General features: G+C 40.3%; 1 protein-coding gene across 1 annotated transcript; it reads left to right on the top strand.

The window, feature by feature from the left end:
• The first annotated feature begins 207 nt into the window (after positions 1-207).
• Positions 208-13,468, top strand: LOC108262250 (ankyrin repeat domain-containing protein 34A). The gene is made up of 2 exons (XM_017462837.3): positions 208-593; positions 9,437-13,468. Exon 2 carries the CDS (start codon positions 9,502-9,504, stop codon positions 11,062-11,064), a length of 1,563 nt encoding a protein of 520 aa, XP_017318326.1. The 5' UTR covers positions 208-593; positions 9,437-9,501; the 3' UTR covers positions 11,065-13,468.
• Positions 13,469-17,651: the final 4,183 nt, after the last annotated feature.

The following is a 17,651-nucleotide window of genomic DNA, read 5'->3' as shown; positions in this document are numbered from 1 at the left end:
CCTGTGCTTAAAATATTTCTATCACAAGGTGTCTAGAAGAAAGAAAAACTCTATTAAAGTGATTTAGAAATTTAGAGCCACATCCAGCAGGTTATGTGCTACACAATAACAGATTGGGAATCAAGTGCAGGGGGGTTATAATTAAATAAATAAATAAATAAATAAATAAATAAATAAAGAAGGACCCGAGAACTAAAAACACGCGCAGAGGCGCATCTGCACCACAGGAGGAAGCCCATCGTGTGAAGTCCGCGGCAGCATTAGATAGGCTGTGATGATGATGATGATGATGATGATGATGATGATGAGACTGAGGAAGTGTGTCGCCCCCTCCGCATAGGCTGCGTCCGTTTGGTCGCCGTTCTGCTCGGAAATCTCGGAGCTCCGCTGCCCACCGGCCGCCCCCGCAGCACCAGACACAGCCGAGATAGCGGGAGAAATGTGGGGAAACGGGGCACCCTTTTAACGCCCAGCACACGGAGGCACGGGAGGATTGGTGATCGAAGCGCACACATCGAGCGGATTTGGGCGGAAGAAAAAAAAAAAACTCGGCGCGCCGATGGAATTCGTTTAGGCAACGCAGCGCAGCCGCGGTAAGAGCCGCACAACCACACCGTCCACCCGCACAACTGCAGGGGAAAAGTGACACTGCGATGCGGATCCTACATATTTCACATTGTTTCACTTCATAGTGCTTAATCTAGTGCGCACACTGAGTTGAAGGGACGTTGTTGAGATTGTGTTAAATGTAATTATGAGCACAGCGTTAAGAATCACATACTATTACAATCACACTGGATTAAATCAGGGTGCCATTTCTTATTATTTACAATACAGTTCCTTGATTATATATGACTTCAAAGAACTTTAAGAGTAACATCTCCAAACCAGTCGATAGGCTTGGGCATGGGTTATAGGCTATATATATATATAAGCAATAAGCACATCATCTTGGCGTTTCTTTTGATTTCAGTCAGGTGTTAAAGCGATCATGAGATCATCTCGCAGACTGGCTGAGGCAGAGTTGCTAATTCTGGAAGTTAGAGAAAAAGGCAGTCAGGTTTTGTAGGGATGTTTTTAGAGCTATGTGTCTTTCTCCTGAAGCGCAGGACTGCTGCTGATTTTCAGGTGTCCTATATTTAGACCGCATGTTTATTGCTGTTCCAGTGTACACTGTGCCTGAATAAACAGTGCGGATGTGGAGAAAATTCACTGCCAGTGTGGTTCTAAAAGCTAGGAAACAGGCTTGTTGCGCTTTAGATAATGAATGTAATGTTGCAAGTGATGGAATGTGGCTAAGTTTGCACAAGATCGCCAAACAAACCGCAAAAACAAACACAACAGTTTTTTTTGTACAGAAGAGTATAAAAGAATGAAAATTATGTAAAGTAGTACCCGACAGTAAGGGGGAAAATCTTTATCTGGTATAGTCTAGTGTCTAGGCCTATTTGCTTTGTATAAATATATCTTCGATCAGGCGCCTTTCGTCATTTTGTTTGGCTGTTAATAGGAAAGAAGCTTACGTCAGAGAGACGAGGTGACGTAGGCAATTGGTACAACAGCAGATTTCACAGTTTATGGTTTATAAATAGCATCGGAGCCCTAGTTATTTTTCTGATTTTTATAAATATTTTGAGCAATATAAACTGATTTTAAGGCGTCGCTTTCAACAAGCAGCTTTACGTCCTTTCCTTTTTCAGGACCGTGGCTAGCGACGCACATGTCTAGGCATAGAAAACAACAGCGACTTGATGCATTCAGGAAAAAAAAAAAAAGTCCACTACATATATTTTCCCCATTCCAAATTAAATCCAAGCACCCACTTGACTAATGCTAAAATAAATAAAACCAAAACAAATACAGAATACTTTGACACTATATATAGTTACAGTCCCCTCTGAAAGTATTTTAACAGCAAGGCCGATTCTTTTGTTTCAAATCAAATCACATCAAATCACATTTTATATGCCACATACATATCCATACATAATATGACACGCACTGAAATGCTTTTTACGACCGCACCAATATGTAAAAGAGAATTAAAAAATAACATAAAATATAATGCAAATAAAAACATAATAAGAGAAAAAAATAAAGAATATCATATATAGAGAATAAAACTAGAATATCTGAATAGAAAATGTTAGAAAAAAAATTACAATTTAGAATATAAAACAAAAATTACTATATATATATATATATATACATATATATATATATATATATATATATATATATATATATATATATATATATATAGTAAAATTATAAAACTGAAAAGTAAAATTTACATTTATAATATATTAAATGGATTACAAAAACTGTACATGTGAAAATGAGGTGTGCAAATTTTAGGGAGTAAAACGTATTATGTAAGTGAATGTAAGATGTAATAACAGGCAGGATGAGGTAATGAAAGTTGTATGTGTGAGTCCAGTTCTAGTCCTTGGTGTTCCCCTGATTGAAGGCCCAAATCAGCTGCAGCAAAAAGCTCCTCCTCATTCTCTCTGTGTTGGCCTTCAGGGAGTGGAAATGTTTCCCTGACCGTAACAGAGAGAACAGTCCATTTTTGGTCCTTCATTATCTTCCTGGCCTTGGTCTAGCACCACTTGATGGACTGCAGGTCAGGGAGCTCAGTGCGGCTGATACGCTCAGCTGTTCGCACCACCCTCTGGAGACCTGTTCCCAAACCAGGTTGTGGTGTTTCCCATCAGGATGCTCTCAATGGTGCAAGTTCCTGAGCACCTTAGAGGGCAATTTAAAGTCTTTCAAGTGCAAGAGGTGGAATAGATGCTGACGGGCCTTCTTCACCAGGGTGTTGATGTGGCAGGACCATGTCAGGTCCTGTGTGATGTTGACACCAAGGTAACAGAAACTGTCCACATGCTCCACTGGGGTCCCGTTGATTTCAGGCAGATGGTAGCTCCTCTCCTACTTTGTGCTGAAGTCCACAACCAGCTCCTTTGTCTTGCTGATGTTCAGGATGAGATTCTTCTCCTGGAACCAGTTTTGCAGGCTCTTAATCTCCTCTAAATAGGCCTTCTCAACATTATTGGAGATCAGGACCAACACAACAGTATCATCAGCAAACGTTATAATGGTGGAAGAGTTGGAAGTGACCACACATTCATAGGTGTACAGGGAGTACAGCAGGGGGCTCAATACACATCTCTAATGGGCTCCAGTGCTGAGGGTGAGGGGAGTCATGTTTGCCTACCCTAACTGCTTGTGGTCTGTCGTTCAGGAAGTTGGAGATCCACTGGCACAGTGATGGTCTCAGACCCAGGTCCTCCAGCTTGGTGGTAGATTTTGGTGGGAATTATAGTGTTAAATGCTGAACTGTAGTCAACAAACAGCATTTTGACATAACTTCCCTTCCTGGAGTCCAGATGGCACAAAGAAGTGTGGAGAAGATGCATGATGGCATCATCTGTGGAGTGATCCATGGTGTCAGGTAGTGAAGAGGTGATGAAGTCTCTGACCAGTCTTTCAAAGCACTTCATCACAACAGATGTCAAGGCAACAGGATGATAGTCGTTGAAGCAGGCAGGCTGGGTCTTTTTCGATACAAGATTGATGATGCAATATACGCTGAAGACATTTGGGTTTGAGATGAAAAGAAGAATATGAGACAATAGACGTGAATTTCAGCTTTCACTACCTGATATTTACATCTAGATGAGTTAAACAACTTAGAACATGGCAGCTTTTATTTGAACCCACCCATTTTTCAATTGATCAATGAAAATACTGGAACATGTGACTGAAAGGTGTTTCTTGCCGCCTAGCTGTGCTCTGTTAGATCAGTTGTTTAAACAATAAATAAAGCTCTAAATGTCTACTCTTGGTTTGAGCCCTGGGTTTTGCCTTTGAAGACTTCATTTGTTCTTAAAAAGGATCAACGAACATGAAGACCAGAAAGCTGTCTATGGGAAAAAGCAAGCTATACTGAAGCTGGGAAAAGGGGAAAAAATAACAGAGCCAATGCACAAACATTGGGTATGCTCAATAAAACTATTTGGAATGTCCTCTAAAAGAAAAAAAACACTGGTGTACTAACAATCAGACATGGAACAGGTTGACAGTTGAACAGCAGTCGATGACCCAAAACAACAATTAGTCACCAACAACCTTCACAGGGCAGAGGTGAAGTTATCACAATTCAATGCTTGAAAAAGACTTTAAGAACAGAAATATAGAGGTTAACACAAGATGCAAACCACTCGTCAGCAGTAAGAATCAGAAAGCCAGATTGGAATTCACAAAGAAATACAGAAATGAGCCATGAATGTTCTGGAACCAAGATTAAACTCTACCATAGTGATGGAAAGGCCAAATGTGGAGAAAGAAATGATATACGCACAATCCTAAACATACAAGCTCATCGGTCAAGCACGGTAGAGGTAGTGTCATGGCTTGGGCTTGCATGGCTGCTTCTGAACAGGCTCACTAATCTTTATTGACGATGTAACTCATGATGGGAGAAGCAGAATGAATTCAGAAGTTGACAGGAACATTTGTCTGACAATTTACATCCAATTTAATTGGGAAATACATCCAGCTGAATTGGGAGGAACTTCATTCAGCAAGACAAACATCCAAAACACACTGCCAACTCAACAAAGGACTTCATCAGGGGGGAAAATTGTAAGGATTTAGACTGGCCAAGTCAATCACCAGACCCTATTGAGCATGCATTTCACCTCCTATAGAGGAGAGTGAAGGGAGAAACCCCTCAAAACAAACATCAGCCGAAAGTAAAAAAAACTGCAGTACAAGCCGGGAAAAGCATCACAAAAGAAGAAAGCAGCAGTTTAGTGAAGTCTGTGGGTTGCCGGCTTGATGCAGTAATTGCAAGCAAGGGATATGCAACCAAATATTAAGTGCTATTTACTTTAAGATGATCTGTATCAGTACTTTTGCTCACCTAAAAATTGGGTGGTGTGACAAGAAAGATGTCATATTCTAAGTTGTTTAACACATCTAGATGTAAATATCAGGAAATGAAAACTGAAATTCTGATCTATTGTCAAATACTCATCTTTTGATCTTAAACTCAAATGACTTCAACGTACAGTATAGCAAAAACAAAAGAATTGGCCATGTTGTTCTGATACTTTTGGAGGGGACTATATATCTGTATGTCTTTTTCTCAGATTAAATAAATTGAGACATTTTAAAATAATTACTCACTCTTCCCATTCATTCATTTAATTATTTATTAGTTCATTGACTGATTGATAGATTGACCAACCCAAAAAAATGCTGCATTCAAACAGGCTCTGCCTCTTACAGACTGTCTCTGTGTAATGGGTGTAGCAGAGATCACACCTCGAAGGACCTTTACTGGACTGTTTCATTTGGCTGGGTTTATTTGACCTAAAAAATCCATTTATAGGCACTACACTATTAGACAGTATTATGGTTTAAGGCATGGTTTCCTGGTATGGGTCACTGAAAATTTTAGGAACACTGTAAGGAATAACAAGTGTTTCATAATACACAAGATGACCCATTTGATGAAACACACACTTCAAAGATGTTGTTTTTCATATTTTTAAGGTTTAAGCTGTGTTCAAATTAGTATGCGATGTGGTATATAAGTTATCTGGTCCATCTAGCTGGTGTGACATGAAAGGATTGTTACATTATGAATATATGTAGCTGGAATCCTATAATGACCCCCAGCTGCTGACAAATACAACAGGTGACTAATTTTATTGCTGAATAAATACTAAACTATGAGCTACTTAAAACTTCAAGACCTTTTTACAGTTTCAAACATGTCCAATTTCAGCACAATTTACAATGTAGGTTTACTATAAAGTGATTTACAGAAGTAATGCTCTTCACTCTCCAAGCATCAGTACAACTTAAACTTTGGATAAAAAGAAAAATCTAATAATCATACTTGACTTCAAGGGGTATTCTACACATTAACAATAGAATAATTTACAGACATAAAAATAGGATCATATACATTTACATAGCTCAGATAATCTCAGGATGCAACTGGTTGCATTCCATCAAACAAATCGTTTAAGACATGCTTTGATGAATGGGGTAACAGGTGTGTATAGCCATGATTAAGGCTCATTTCAATATGTCCGTATAACTATTTTGCTGGAGACAGCATAAAGAGAGATCCACAGCCTCTACATGCTTAACCTCAATGCATGAGAATGCTGCACTGTTCAGCACAACGATAACCATCAGCACCTGTGCTCCCTCTTAAAGCAGCACTATGACTGATGAAAGGATTCATCAGTTATGACTGGGTCAGAAAGCCAGGAGGCACCAGATCAGCTTGGATACACCTACACCAGTCCCATTAGCCGCTCATGCCCTTTTATATTGCTGCCCAATATAACAGTAGAAGCAGCTGTAGCAGTGGGAGTGCATGGAAGAGCTCTAGAAATGGACACTGCTCTCAGGGCTGGACCATAGTGCCTTTGAAGAGCAATGCATATGCATGGAGCAGCAAGATTTAATGAGCTGAATAGAGATAGGAGATGGCCTCTGTACTCCGTGTTAATTTCTAACAATGCATCCACCCACACAAACACACCAGCCCCACCCCAATCCCCAGCCGTAACTGCAGCAAAGAGATTCTTCATTGGGCTGAGAGTCACATGTACTCAATGGGAACTCAAAGGTGAGTTGTAAGCGTGAGGGTGAAGACGTAAGAATCAATTCCATTCTCTGTTGTTGGGAGACCCAAGAGAACTGGAGAGGACTCTGGAGCCTTGCCAGGATGTTCAGCTTGTCACTTACATCTCCCAATGTAATATGAGAATTTCAATTAAAATAAGAAATCCCTCTGCAGGAGATCTGCACTTCAACTGGTTTGAAATTCCTAGCTCTGTCTGCTTCTGATTGATGTCAAACATCTCACTGCCTCCCACTGAAATAAATTTGTACACACACACACATCACACAGGTCATACGGGGACAGAGAGAATTTGAAGAACCGACTGCAAAACAGAAAGAGAGTGAGACATTGAGAGAGGTGGAGACAGTGTGAAATGACAGTACAGAGTGTCTCCTGACTGCAGTTTGATTCATTTTGTTCAAACAAGCCCACACAGGCAAGCATCAGAAAAATAAGATGGATACTTCCACCTTTATCCAATATAGTAACTGTGATACAGCATGTGAGTTTTAGCGAAATGGAGGATCAGAAGGTCTCCTGGACAGAGTTATTGCTGCTGAGAGCATGGCTTTCTGATTGCAACCTCTCTGTCATCATTTAAGCAAGCTGAGAGAGAGAAACCACTCAGCTCCATCGTAAATAAAATACAACAGCAGGTATAAATAGAATAGTGGAGATTGCTTGATGAAATTGAATTTGTTCAGTGTAGAAGGTTCTCCACAAGAGCCCTTGATTCACAGTCCTGATTTGAGTTCTTTCTTGAATTGACTCACGCTAGTGTTCGCAAGCAGAGAAAGACTGCAATCGCAGTTTCTCAGAAGGAAGACACTCAGTGCAGTTTTTGCATCTAAAATGCACAGCTCTTTCCCTTTCGATCTCAATCACTTACTCATTTTCTTGCTCACAGCAGCATATCAGTTGCGTAAAAGGTGCTCGTTTGCTCATTAAACATGATAGGGTTGAGACTGGTGTGGAATCACAAGGAATGGACATTGAGTGCAGCACAGGGTGCAGAGCGCAGGTCTTACACAGCATCTGCTGAATTAGTATGAGTGTGTGAGAAAACAAGCTGTCGATATAGTTATAACGCAGCCTCTAGCACACATGGGCACACACATGCTCAATCCTCTGCTATTTTCCTAACGATGGCCACCGTGCTCAGGTAGCAGAGCAAAGAAAACTCTAGATAAATAGTGTTGGTCAATGAACATATAGTATCTGCAGCAAACCCAACATGGAATGATGACATTTAAGAACATGGTTAAAAATTAACTTGAAATATGCATACTGTATAGACCAAAAAAGTTATTTCTCTATGCATTCTGCCTTCAGCACTGCAGTGGACAGGCGTCAGATCAATAGATCCCTTCATCCACTCCCTCTGCCAGTGCCAGGAGTAGAACTATATATCTGTACCAGCACACAGTGACAAGGCACAGTGAAATGACACACAGACCCACCAATTTTCCACTTCCTCTCTCCCATGTCTGTCATCTCTACCAAGCCACTATCCCATTAATTGATTTCTCTGTGACAGGACGTTGTACTTTCTCCACATGTTGTCTGTATAAATCTACCAGGGGCTTTCTTTGGTCACATTGAATTTTAAATCAGCCTGAATAAATCCAAGCCACTGGAACACTCTGTATCTCTCGCTCTCCCTCAGTCGTTGAATCTCTCCGCCTGTTTACCCCCTTGCTCGCTTACCTCCCTCACTTTTCACCCTGCAGTGCTGTTGTAGTAATGCCTTCCTAATTACCACATCAAACTTGTTTCTGTGCAACGAGCATCTCTCTCTGCTTACTGTTACGCAAACGCAGATTGATGCGAAACTCTCAGAGCTGTGCGCAATTTGTGAATGCTGCCTTTATTGCTTTGATCATCACAATCAACGCTTTGACTCACCCCACAGCCACAGACAGCTGTTGGTTCATTGTCAGCTAATGCAGTGTATTAATGTAGCCACAGTAGAGGGGATATTGATAATGAGAGCCGAGTATATAACTACAATAGCTGCAAATCTACCTCCCAGCAGCCTCTGTAGGTGGGAAATGACTGCCTTTGTCTCTGTTTAAATACGTATCTTACTATGCATTCATTTGAATTACAATCCTCTATAAAAATTCTACATTGCATAAACTCCATTTTAAAATACTTGTATTCTATAAGAAAATGGCAAAATGTAGCTATTTTCTGTCAAAAGAAAAGATAATAAAACTGTAACCTATTAAGGAAAAAGACATATGATACAATGTCTGCTTCAATGTATTATATTCCCATTACCTATTCAAGTCGTGTATAGAGCAAGTCTTATTACAATTCTAGAACACAGACCAATGCATAAGACAGAGCAAATGATACTACAAGCTGTTATTGATATTTAAAGGGTGGGGGGGTTGGAGGACAGACTAACAGAGTCATCAATAAATTAGGTAAAAAGACTTTAATGAATGCAGTCATTTAAAACGTCTATATACAATATGCAAGTAATAAACAAGGATTTCTTGTAAGGGATGTTTGACCATGAACGATCACCAGAGGCGTCACTGTGTTGGATCAATGTGAGCAGTGGCAATAATGGAAGACAACGCTCTTCTTTATCCCACTCTGCAGTGTGCAAAGCTGTTATTTCATAAATTAGTTTATAAAGACTAAAAATTAGTCTCTCCTTCATTGCGATGCCATGAGCAATTCGGAGAGCACAGTGCACACCAAAACACATGCAATAATACACATACGTAATTGTCCTTATAAGACCTTGTGCATTTCTTCATTTTACAGGTTGTTCAGAATTACTCTGAAGATGTGCTGGCTGTGTTAACGGGAAAAGAAGACAGGTTGGCACCATGGGTGATGGAGGAGCTTTACGGACAGAGGGAAATGCCCTGCTGAAGGCTGTGTTCCAAGGCAAGCTTCGTCTTGCCCGTTTGCTACTGGAGGGAGGTGCATACATCAATGAAGGAAATGAGCGTGGGGAGACACCCATCATGGCTGCCTGCATGGCGGGATACGATGACCTGCAGACACGTCAGAAAATGGTACGCTATCTTTTAGAGAAAGGTGCCGACCTGAATATCCCTGATAAGTCAGGCCGGACTGCCTTGATGCACGCATGCTCCGAGCGGGCTGGCAAAGATGTTGTGTCACTACTCCTGGAGAATGGTGCAGACCCAAGTCTCAAAGACTACTCGGGGTCCTCAGCTCTAATGCATGCCATCAACAGAGGTGATCGAGAAACCCTGCAGATACTTCTAGATGCCTGTAAGGCGAAAGGCAAAGAGGTGATCATTATAACCACAGATACCTCACCTTCAGGCACTAAGAAGACCAAGCAGTACCTGAACTCTCCTCCTTCACCAGGTGTGGTTGACAAACTCTCACCAGCCTGTATGTCTCCTTCAGAGGTGGAGATCCGAACCTCAAACTCACCTGCTGGAGAAGAGGAAGAAGGCATCTTCAGCTTTGCTCTTACTTCTGCCCTTCCATTGCCCTCCAACAGGCCACCAGGTGAGAGGAGACCACCACCACGCAAGCTTCTCAAAAGACTGAACTCAGAGCCCTGGGGCCTAGTGGCACCAAGTGTACTGGCTGAGAGAGGTGAGATGTTGGAGGGCAGCCTAGCAGAGGAGGACAAGGTGGTATCAGAGATGAATGGCATGTCAATCTCTGGTCCAGGGAGACCACTGCTCTCGCGCAGGCACAGCATTGAAACTCATGACCCGTGCTCACCAAAGCCGATTGACCGCTCCTGCTCAGAAGATTGTGCAGCCCTCTCTGGTTCTTCTTGGGCTGACAAGGTGCAGCAGCATCAGTCACTGTACCGCAGAAACACGGCGCCTGAGTCGCAAGAGAATGCCGGTCATAACCGCGCTCTGACTCACCCCAAACTTACACGCATGGAGCACTATGAGTCAGATACACACCTGTGTCCTGAGTCCATTCCTGGATCTCCAGATTCTGGTCGTGTGTCCGTGGAGCGTCGCAAGTACAATGCCTCACCACTATCATTAGTTGCCAGTTCCTCACGGGAGTCCCTAGAGAGCATCCCAAACTCAGTGTCCCCCATCACTATGAGGAGGAGACCCCCAGGCTTGTTGGAGCGGAGAGGCTCTGGCACACTCCTGCTGGACCACATCTCACACACTCGCCCTGGATTTCTTCCCCCACTCAATGTCAACCCTCAGAGACCCATTCCGGACATCCGGACCAATGGCAAGCCCTCGTCACCCGTGCACTCTGGAAACAAGATCTTGCTGCCTGTAGCACCCACATCACCAAAGCGTGTTCTGGATTTCAAGATGAAGAAGAAGCTGATGAGGAGGCACTCCATGCAGACAGAACAGATGAAGCAGCTCTCCACCTTTCAGGAGCTAATAGCAGAGAAGGTCATGGAGGTCAATGGAGACTAAAAGTTAAGAGAGAATATCTCACTCTGTGTTTCTCTCTGTCACTCACTCACACACACACACACACACACACAGAGGAGGAGAGAGAGAGAGAGAGAGAGAGAGAGAGAGAGAGAGAGAGAGAGAGAGAAATACCATTACAACTGGATAATGAAACACTGACTAGTCTAAAATGCATAAAGCATATTCTTTATGGCTAATGTTACTGACAGTGAATGAGAATGAACAGGCACCAGTTATGCCAACTGGTGGTTACTGACTTCCAATTATTTTTGGCCATGTTAGCACATTTGGCCAAGCTGTTCCGTAATCATTTCATTTATTTTTGATTTCTCATATTTACTGTCATTTTTGACAAAAAGTTCTTCTCTTCAAAATGTTCACTTTTACACTTGAACTTGTTTCATGAAGTTTTGTTAAATATGTCAGCAAGGTTAATGTTGCTGGCAAAGTGATGCGCTGTCCTTTAAAAGCATATCAAAGGAGAATATAAAAATGATCCGTTTCTACTGGGTGCAAACCAAATGCCAGCATTCAGTCTTTTCCCCCAAAATCATTATGATTGCTAAAAAAAAAAACCCTTCCATTTACTGCACATTAATCTCTATTATTTAAGATGCCTTTTACTGATGACTAATCACTTTATTAAGTTTGGACTTTGACCACTTTTGTTTGGTTGTAGCATTAACAACAAGAATCGAAACATTTTTGATGACTGCAAATGTACACCTCTGAAACCGCTGGTGTGTGATGATCACTATGTGTATGATTTTAAAAAAATTCTTTAAAAAGTGCAATTCTTGGAGAATCCCAAAGAAGTTGATTAATATCCATTCACACTCACATTTACTAAACTGCGAGGAAGATACAAAAAAACTCAATACGAAGAGCACGGATGTTGTGTCATGTGTGCACAAGAGGCAGAGCGCACATGTAGATATTGTACAGATTTCACAGGCAGTAAAATAACCATTAGTATTTTAAGTATATCTGTGTGCAATATTTTGTGCTGCAAGATCTCTGGTTTTATATTATTGTGGTGAACGTTGGATAATCAGTTACATTTGCAGCACGAAGAGTAATTTGCACTTCTGCAGAAAAATGTAGTGTGGAATCATGGACACAACAAACTATGTTAACCCTTACAAAAAGAGTATACACACATTTGAAATTAAATTATTTTCAGTGTAGTGTTTGTCAGTGTAGAGAGAGAAATATCTATATATATATATTACAAATAAACAAGAATTAGTTTAACAGAGCTTAAAAGGTGTTTAATAGTCTTGCTTTTGTTTTGTTGATGCTATATTCAAGTGATTTTGTTTAGAAAATAAGTTATTTCTGTGGATTCAACTACATGTACTTTAATATGAAAACAAAAAAGTAGAGTAATATTTTTCTATACCTCTGTGATGGCCCATTTATCATCTATTGTCCATCTTTTAAATCAAAACAATATTACTGCTGTAGATCTTTGGGTGGAAATCATCTCTACTTTCAGTGTGGCATTTTTTCCCCACAAGTAACATTTTAGAACATTCAAGGAGAAAAAAAAAGTACAAGCATAAATGTTTGTTATTTAATTATGGACTTATATATTTTTAAAACCATTTGAAACCACCACTTTATATTTTAATTAGCAAGTTATCTAGTTGCTACCTTTATTCTATTGTGGTGTCTCATCATCATTCCAAAACCTCTCTACGCTCCAGAGAGCAGTGAGTAGTTGCACTGAGTTTTCCCTGTTTCTGAATAACATTGTGGAAGTTCACAAAATTCTATGTTGTACAAAACTCCGTGACCTTGTTGAAATTGTGCTCAGGTATGTCTGATCAGACCTAAAAATAAATTTTAAAAAAGTACAAGAGTCTTCAGTTGTGTTAGGCTGTGTACACAAAGGACATTTCATGATGTGCTGCTAAGTCTCGTTGGTTAACAGGAAAATAACAACTGTGTATCTGAGTGTTTTAGTTTGCATTGTGTCAAAGGGATAGCAGTTACACTATCAACATCTACTTCAATGGATTTACTATTTATTGTAATTTTGTATGTTTGGTGTGGTACACTGATAAAACTGTACTGAACTGAATCATTACTTGCTAAAAACGTAGATGACTCTTGTGTTAGCAGTAAGCCTTAGGGACGACAAGCACTAGGCTAGTGTCCGTGTAACAGTCTGCACAACACCACGATGGAAAATAGTCTCATATTCATGTGAGACATTTTATGGTGCTTTGAATAAAGGCATGACTAAACCAAAGAACTGTCTCTGGTGAAGTTATTTAGCTCCATGTTATCTCAGAGATACCACTGTAATATGTTACAATGGCAGAGGGAGAGAGAATATGAACAGAAAGTTTGAAGGTGAAACTCAAGACAGTTTGCTATGTGGGACCTCAACTGTTTAAAATAGTCATCACTATTCCCATGTCCCAAAGTCCATCTACCAGAGTTTGTGTTTTCTGGTAAATGTCCAAGAGTATCCTTTACCTCTAATTTGTAAAAGCGCAGTGTGCAAGAGCACAATAAATACATTAGCCTCTTTATGATACATTACATGGAATATACAGTTTTGTAGATGCATCCTGTCAGTTTGACATGTCTGCAATTTATACTGCACAAATTGTCATACCAGAAGAGCTGAACAAACAGTTTTTCAATAAAGTGCTACAAAAATAATAGCAGTGCCTGACCTCACTAATGCTCTTGTGGTTGAGTGGATGAATCCCCACAGCCATGCTCCAAAATCTAGTGGAATTATCCCAGAGTGGAGGTTATTATAACATCAAACTGGGAATAAATCAGGAGTCAGATGTTCAACAAGCACATATGGGTGTGATGGTCAATTGTCCACAAACGTTTGGTCATATTGAGTACTGCATATTGCAAATAAATCTGCAGATAAATCTAGCTAATACACAGTAGCTACATAGTTAAACTAACTTGCTACATATTTTCCCATTATCTGTCTCATGTCTACATTATATTGAGTCTCCTCTGAAAGTGTTGGAACAGCAAAGGCAATTCTTTTTGTTTTTTATATATACTGAAGAGATTCAGTGGGGGCTTGGGGGGGGGGGGGGTTGTGGTTATGGGGTAGTTGGTAAATTGTTGCCATATGGAAAAAGTGTGCAATGGCAAAGAGTGTCACATAGTCAAAAATAACACAACATGTATGAGATTATAATTCCTATTACTTCTAATTACTGCATTTTCCAGAGTATATGTTTCAGAGTTTTGTTGCTACCTAGTAAGCATGTGAAGTTATCTTCTCGGAAGAAATTACAGTTGTACAAAGTATGTGGATGGATTTACTCACTCAAAATACATACAAAAATTAGATCCAAACAGGTTTTGGGTATCTTTTTCATTCTTATTCCTGAATTCTTAATTCTTTCTCTTGAAACATAACATTTAGAACATATCGTGCAATTGCAAAATGTCTGAAATTACAAAAGTTTTTCTTACTTTGAATGTGAAAAAATTTAAATATACTATTAGAGAAGCCTAGTGTCTTTTTTGCTATGTAGACCTGTTTCATTTCATGAATGTACATACCACAATACGCACGTATGGCAACAATCACATTTTACCATTTAACAGAATACACAAAATATATAAACTTGATTAAATGACAAAGAATAAATGTTAACTTACCTCAAGTAGTGTTTCATTTATTTCCTAGTTTTGCCTAAATACTGAAAAATGAATACAATTTTGAGATCCCTCTGAGGATGACCTTCACCATGCCATGTGATTGCACAAAAGTGCATGTTATTATTGTATTTGTTTTATTTTATTTTGGGAAGGAAGGGGGTTTGCGCATAAAACTCAAGCTCACGGGTCACACTGCCATTTTAATCTCAAACCCATGGGTCACATTTAAGCCCATGGGTCACACTGCCACTGCCACTGCCACAACCCAACTCTTTGGGCAGTGTGTTTTGGGTCATTGTCTTGCTACATGATGACTTTCCTCCCAATTATACTGGATGTATTTCTCAGTAAATTTGCTGACAAAATATTCCTGTCAACTTCTGAATTCATTCTAGTGCTACCATCATGAGCTACATCATCAATAAAGACTATTGAGCTTGTTCCAGAAGCAGCCATGCAAGCCCAAGCTATGGCACTAACTCCACCATGCTTGACCAATGAGCTTGTATGTTTTGGATCATGAGCAGATCCTTTCTTTCTCCACACTTTTGCTTTTCCATCATTTTGGTAGAGATTATTCTTGGTTCCAGAACTTTTGTGGCTCATCTCTGTATTTCTTTGCAAATTCCAATCTGGCTTTCTGATTCTTACTGCTGATGAGTGAGAATGGTTTGCATCTTGTGCTATGGTCTCTATATTTCTGTTCTTTATCTTCTTTGAACAGTGGATTGTGATAACTTTACCTCTGCCTTGTGGAGGCTGTTGGTGATGTCACTAACTGTTTTTTTGGGTTTTTCTTCAAAGCTCTCACTATGTTTGACATCAACAGCTGTTGTGCATTTCTTGGCCAACCTGTTCCATGTCTATTGGTGGTTTCTTTCTTTTTCATGACATTACAAATTATTATCCTGATTTTTTTTGCCCATGCTTGTGCAATGGCTCTGATTGATTTTCTCAGCTTCAAAATGGCTTGCTTTCCTCCTATAGACAGCTCTCTGGTCTTCATGTTGGCTTATCCTTTTTAACAACAAATGCAGTCTTCACAGGTCATAAAATGTTTGATTTGTGTTGTGCTTTCAAGGTTTGAAATGTGCCTAATTCTTGAATAAATGTCTGGAATGTTTTTCATTAAAAACACAGTGGTAATGCATAAAATCAAAACATTAAAATATAAAACCATTTCACATATAAATATCTTGCATGCAAACAAACAACTAGAAATAAACCTGCCATTGAATCCAAGACCACTTCCGTACTCTCAGATCACATCATCCTGTTACTACAATTGTTATATCCAATGAAAAGCCATTTGAGGTAGGGTAACAAAGATGTTCCTACCCATCAGTGGAACAGTAGCAAGACCAACTGTCAATTAATTGCACATTGCTCCACTCCATGTGTAACTCACCACAAGCTCCAGGATGCAGCAAGTGTACCTGAGAACTTTTGCCCACTCCAGAAATGCTTCAAATAAGTGTGCACATGGGAGGTAAGTAAACAAAAGCATGAATGTTGTCTTAATAAGTACTTAATCTTGCTATTTAGCAGAGAACCAGTGTACGAGTGAGTGACTTTGGGACAGGCCCTATGGATACATCCCAATATTCTAATTGATCCCTTCTTGTCTCTTCAATCTTACATCCAACACATGAAATCATGACATCTTTAAGGGTGTATTAATTCTTAAAATAAACATGAAATGGAAAATTTTCAGATGATTATCCTCCATCTTCCCATGCCAAATGAGCTTACGCTCATGTTACATTTTTAACATGTACAACTTGTAACTGTGTCCATCAAAGCTGGCAGTAGACTCCAATCTGCATGCACCAACCCCTCTGTGACAGAGATGTAGGGCAGCTCTCTGCCAATCTTGTTTATGTAGGGTGCTAAGTGTGGTTTGCGTGTTCACTGATGGACATGTGTAAATCAACCCTCTGAAGCCTCTGCTGTGTAGCAGGGTTGTTCAAGTGTGGATCGGAGCAATGCATATTTCCATCTCTCCATTGCCCCAGAAGACAGATGCCTCTTGAAATTTATCTTCAAAGAACAGCAGTTCTGATTCAAAGACATCAGTATTCTGCCTCTTCCTAGCACAACAGGTGGTCGGTCTGGAGATGTATCCAGGAGGTGCTGGTTCTGCAAATGGTGTGCACCCCTTTATCTGGATCTAGTGCACTGCTTTATGACTTTAGTACTAGTCTTCCTGCAGTGATTGCTAGTCAGTGGAAAGACCCCATCTACACTAAGGTTGTTTGTGACAGCTCGGGCAGTGCATCACAGCACCATGGATGGAGTCTCACTAGGGGGCTCATAAACTTCACAACCTCCCCCAAGTGCCTAACAAGGGATCTTCCCCTTACGAGCCCATGTTAGTACAGTACTTCCCCTTATGAGCCCATGAGTGATAAAGTGCAATACAAATTAATGGGAAACGTGCATGCCTTTGCTGATAAGCTCACCTTGCATGCATTGGTGACCAGATGACTATGGAATGATGTCGTGGTTGACCTGGCAGAATTCCAGGAGGGTGGACCTGCTAAACCAGCTCCTTTGTTATGACAAATATTGTTATATCGAATATTACATCATATGGTGACTTTGTTGAAGGTCTTGGCATGCATGCATAAGAAGGTGCACCACCCCAGGTGGTTATCCAGGGCTACAACTAGCAATATCCCACAACATTCGCATGAAAGGCTCTTCTGGCTAATACATTTGTGCTCAATTCTTCCTGTTTGTTTCCTTTTCATGAATCATTTCTTCAGAGGGAAGAACTAAGAAGTGAGGAAGGGAAGCGAGTAGCAAGAAAAAGCAATTAAAGAAATGAGAAAACATGGCTTTAAGAGGTCAGATGTGACCAGCTTCCTTCACACATGGTCCCTGTGGTGTATTTGATGCACTCTTCTGCACTCTCTACTGGATGCACTGTA

This window comes from Ictalurus punctatus, chromosome 1 (assembly GCF_001660625.3).
Source record: "Ictalurus punctatus breed USDA103 chromosome 1, Coco_2.0, whole genome shotgun sequence".
Lineage (NCBI taxonomy): Eukaryota > Metazoa > Chordata > Actinopteri > Siluriformes > Ictaluridae > Ictalurus > Ictalurus punctatus.
Note: the sequence above shows the minus strand (reverse complement) of the source record. Positions and strands in the feature narration are given on the sequence as shown.

Coding starts and splice junctions, on each gene's coding strand:
- LOC108262250 (XM_017462837.3), top strand. CDS start 9,502: ATGGGTGATGGAGGAGCTTTACGGACAGAGGGAAATGCCCTGCTGAAG.